This window comes from Salvia hispanica, chromosome 6 (assembly GCF_023119035.1).
Source record: "Salvia hispanica cultivar TCC Black 2014 chromosome 6, UniMelb_Shisp_WGS_1.0, whole genome shotgun sequence".
In the NCBI taxonomy this organism is placed as follows: domain Eukaryota; kingdom Viridiplantae; phylum Streptophyta; class Magnoliopsida; order Lamiales; family Lamiaceae; genus Salvia; species Salvia hispanica.
This window is the reverse complement of record NC_062970.1, coordinates 32,165,413-32,167,660: the sequence shown is the minus strand read 5'-3', so window position 1 is coordinate 32,167,660 and position 2,248 is coordinate 32,165,413. Positions and strand designations below refer to the sequence as shown.

The 2,248-nt window shown below is 46.5% G+C and overlaps 1 protein-coding gene across 1 annotated transcript; it reads right to left on the bottom strand.

Moving 5' to 3' along the window:
* Window positions 1–304: 304 nt before the first annotated feature.
* Window positions 305–1,978, bottom strand: LOC125197090 (agglutinin-2-like). Its single transcript, XM_048095792.1, has one exon. It carries the CDS (start codon window positions 1,957–1,959, stop codon window positions 472–474), a length of 1,488 nt encoding a protein of 495 aa, XP_047951749.1. The 5' UTR covers window positions 1,960–1,978; the 3' UTR covers window positions 305–471.
* Between the last annotated feature and the right edge of the window lie 270 nt (window positions 1,979–2,248).

Genomic DNA, 2,248 nt, shown 5'->3' with positions numbered 1-2,248 from the left:
ACTACATTTCTTAAAACCCGTGTCAGATCAAATGGTGACAAATTATGGGAGGCGGAGGGAGTACTTTTTAGGAGGGTATATTTCACTTTTTAAGAAGATAAATATATGATATACCTTTTCTATATACCTTTTCTCATTGGCGATGCTCTAAGTGTTGCAACTGTTTTATGAAAGTCTTAGGATCCGTTCAATACATAGAATTAGAATTCTATGGAACTGAATATAAAGAAATTGATATCAAGTGTGTGTCCAATGTGTGTAAGTGTGTATAAGTGTGTGTAGCGTATATGTGTGTGTCATTGCATACTCAAAAGCACAAACTAATTCCATTCCCATCTCGTCACATGGAGAAGAATTAATACAACAATAAGATGGTAAGTAATTAGCCTTATTTTTTTACGGTGCGTCCTTATTTAGCATGCACACTGACACACGCGCTCACACATACACTAAAACAAAAAAAAACACAAATCACACATATTGGCGAAGTTTGGCGTCCTCCAGTTCACAGTTAGCACTGGTTTGCACAGGAGTGGAAGTGAAATACCACGATATGAGGTCGTGAACGGCTACTGCGCCTCCTGTGCTGGCGGAGATTCCGACTTCAACCTGCTGAGGAAGAAAGGTGCTCAAGTCGTATACATAGCTCACCTCAAAAGTTTCCGAGCCTGCCGTCACGTGAACGCTGATCAATTTGGAAGATTGCTGGTAGTTGATGCGAGCCGTCACCTCCTGCCCAAGCAGAAATGCGTCGCCGACGTTGGTTGTATTTTTTGAAACATTTGAGTCAATGTCAATCCCAGCATGACGGTAATTCGGATCACCAGAGTTGATGAAGGTGTCAAATTCCACCGCGAATACCGAGGGGTTTTGCGATCCAAAGATTCCGAAGGCCCCACCGGATGCTCCAATTGGGTTGCCTACGGGCTGGATGAAGAAGGTGAAGCCATCGGCTGGGTTTGAGTCAACCGAGTTGATGATGAATTTTATGGTGGTTTCGAGGTCGACCTGCGCTCCGTCTCCCCAAAATTGGATCGGCTTGGAATAGATGGCTCGGCCAACGCGGTTCTGTAACGGGCGGCCTGAGCTGTCTGCGTTGATCATGCGGAGATTGGTGGAGTCCGATGGGAAGTGGGCGTCGCCTTGGTAGATTAGGTCGGTCGGCCGCTCGCCGTTGAAATCATATTGGAAAGAGGTCGTCTGCCTAAGAGTTGAAGAGTAACACCAAGCTATGACGTCAAAAACGGCGACTGCGCCTCCTGTGCTGGCGGAGAGTCCGACCTCAACCTGCTGAGGAAGAAGGGTGCTCAAGTCGTAAACATAGCTCAGTTCGAAAGTTTGTGAGCCTGTTATGACTTGAACGCTGATCAATTTGGAAGCTTGCTGGTAGTTGATGCGTGCAGTCACCTCCTGTCCAAGAATTGCGTCGCCGACGTCGGTAGTATTTTTTGAAACATTTGATCCAATGTCAATCCCAACATGACGGTAATTCGGATCATTAGCGTTGATGAAGGCATCGAATTCCACTGCGAACACGAAGGGGTTTTCCGCTCTGAAGACTCCGAGGGCGCCGCCGGAGGCTCCGAGTGGAGAGCCAACGGGCTGGATGAAGAAGGTGATGCCATCCGCTGGGTTTGAGTCAACCGGGTTGATGATGAATTTCAAGGTGGTTTCAAAGTCGACCTGCGCTCCGTCTCCCCAAAATTGGATGGGGTTGGAATACACGGCTCGGCCAACGCGGTATGGCAACGGGTTCCCTGAGTCATCGGTGTTGATCAAGCGGAGGTAGGTGGAGTCGGATGGGAAGTGGGCGTCGCCTTGGTAGAGTAGGTCGGTCGGCTGCTGGCCGTTGAAATGATATGTGAAGGAGGTCGTTTGCGATCGCGCCGTATTGGCGATGGCAAGGAGCAAGGCTATGAAGGAAAGCAGTGAAATTAGGGTTTGAAGAAGATTTGCCATTTAGTTTGCTGTATTTTGTTTTTTTTGCTTTGGATTTGGCCTTCTCTACCTTCAATTTATAGTAGTCCAGCGCCTATTATATGGATTACTACAATTTACAATTTTCAAAAACATTACCTAACATGACTTAATTTACGTCTAATTAGATGGAGGGAAACCTGTGTTTCCAATTGTGACACCAATAAACTGACAAGTGTGCAGCCCAGCAAATTGGATTCCCTTTGTTAAATACTACTCCCTCCGTTCCATAGTAATGGATGCGTTTCTTTTCGACACGGAGATTAAGAAA

What these genes read in the sequence shown, in the direction of transcription:
- LOC125197090 (XM_048095792.1), bottom strand. Translation starts at nt 1,959, where the DNA reads ATGGCAAATCTTCTTCAAACCCTAATTTCACTGCTTTCCTTCATAGCC.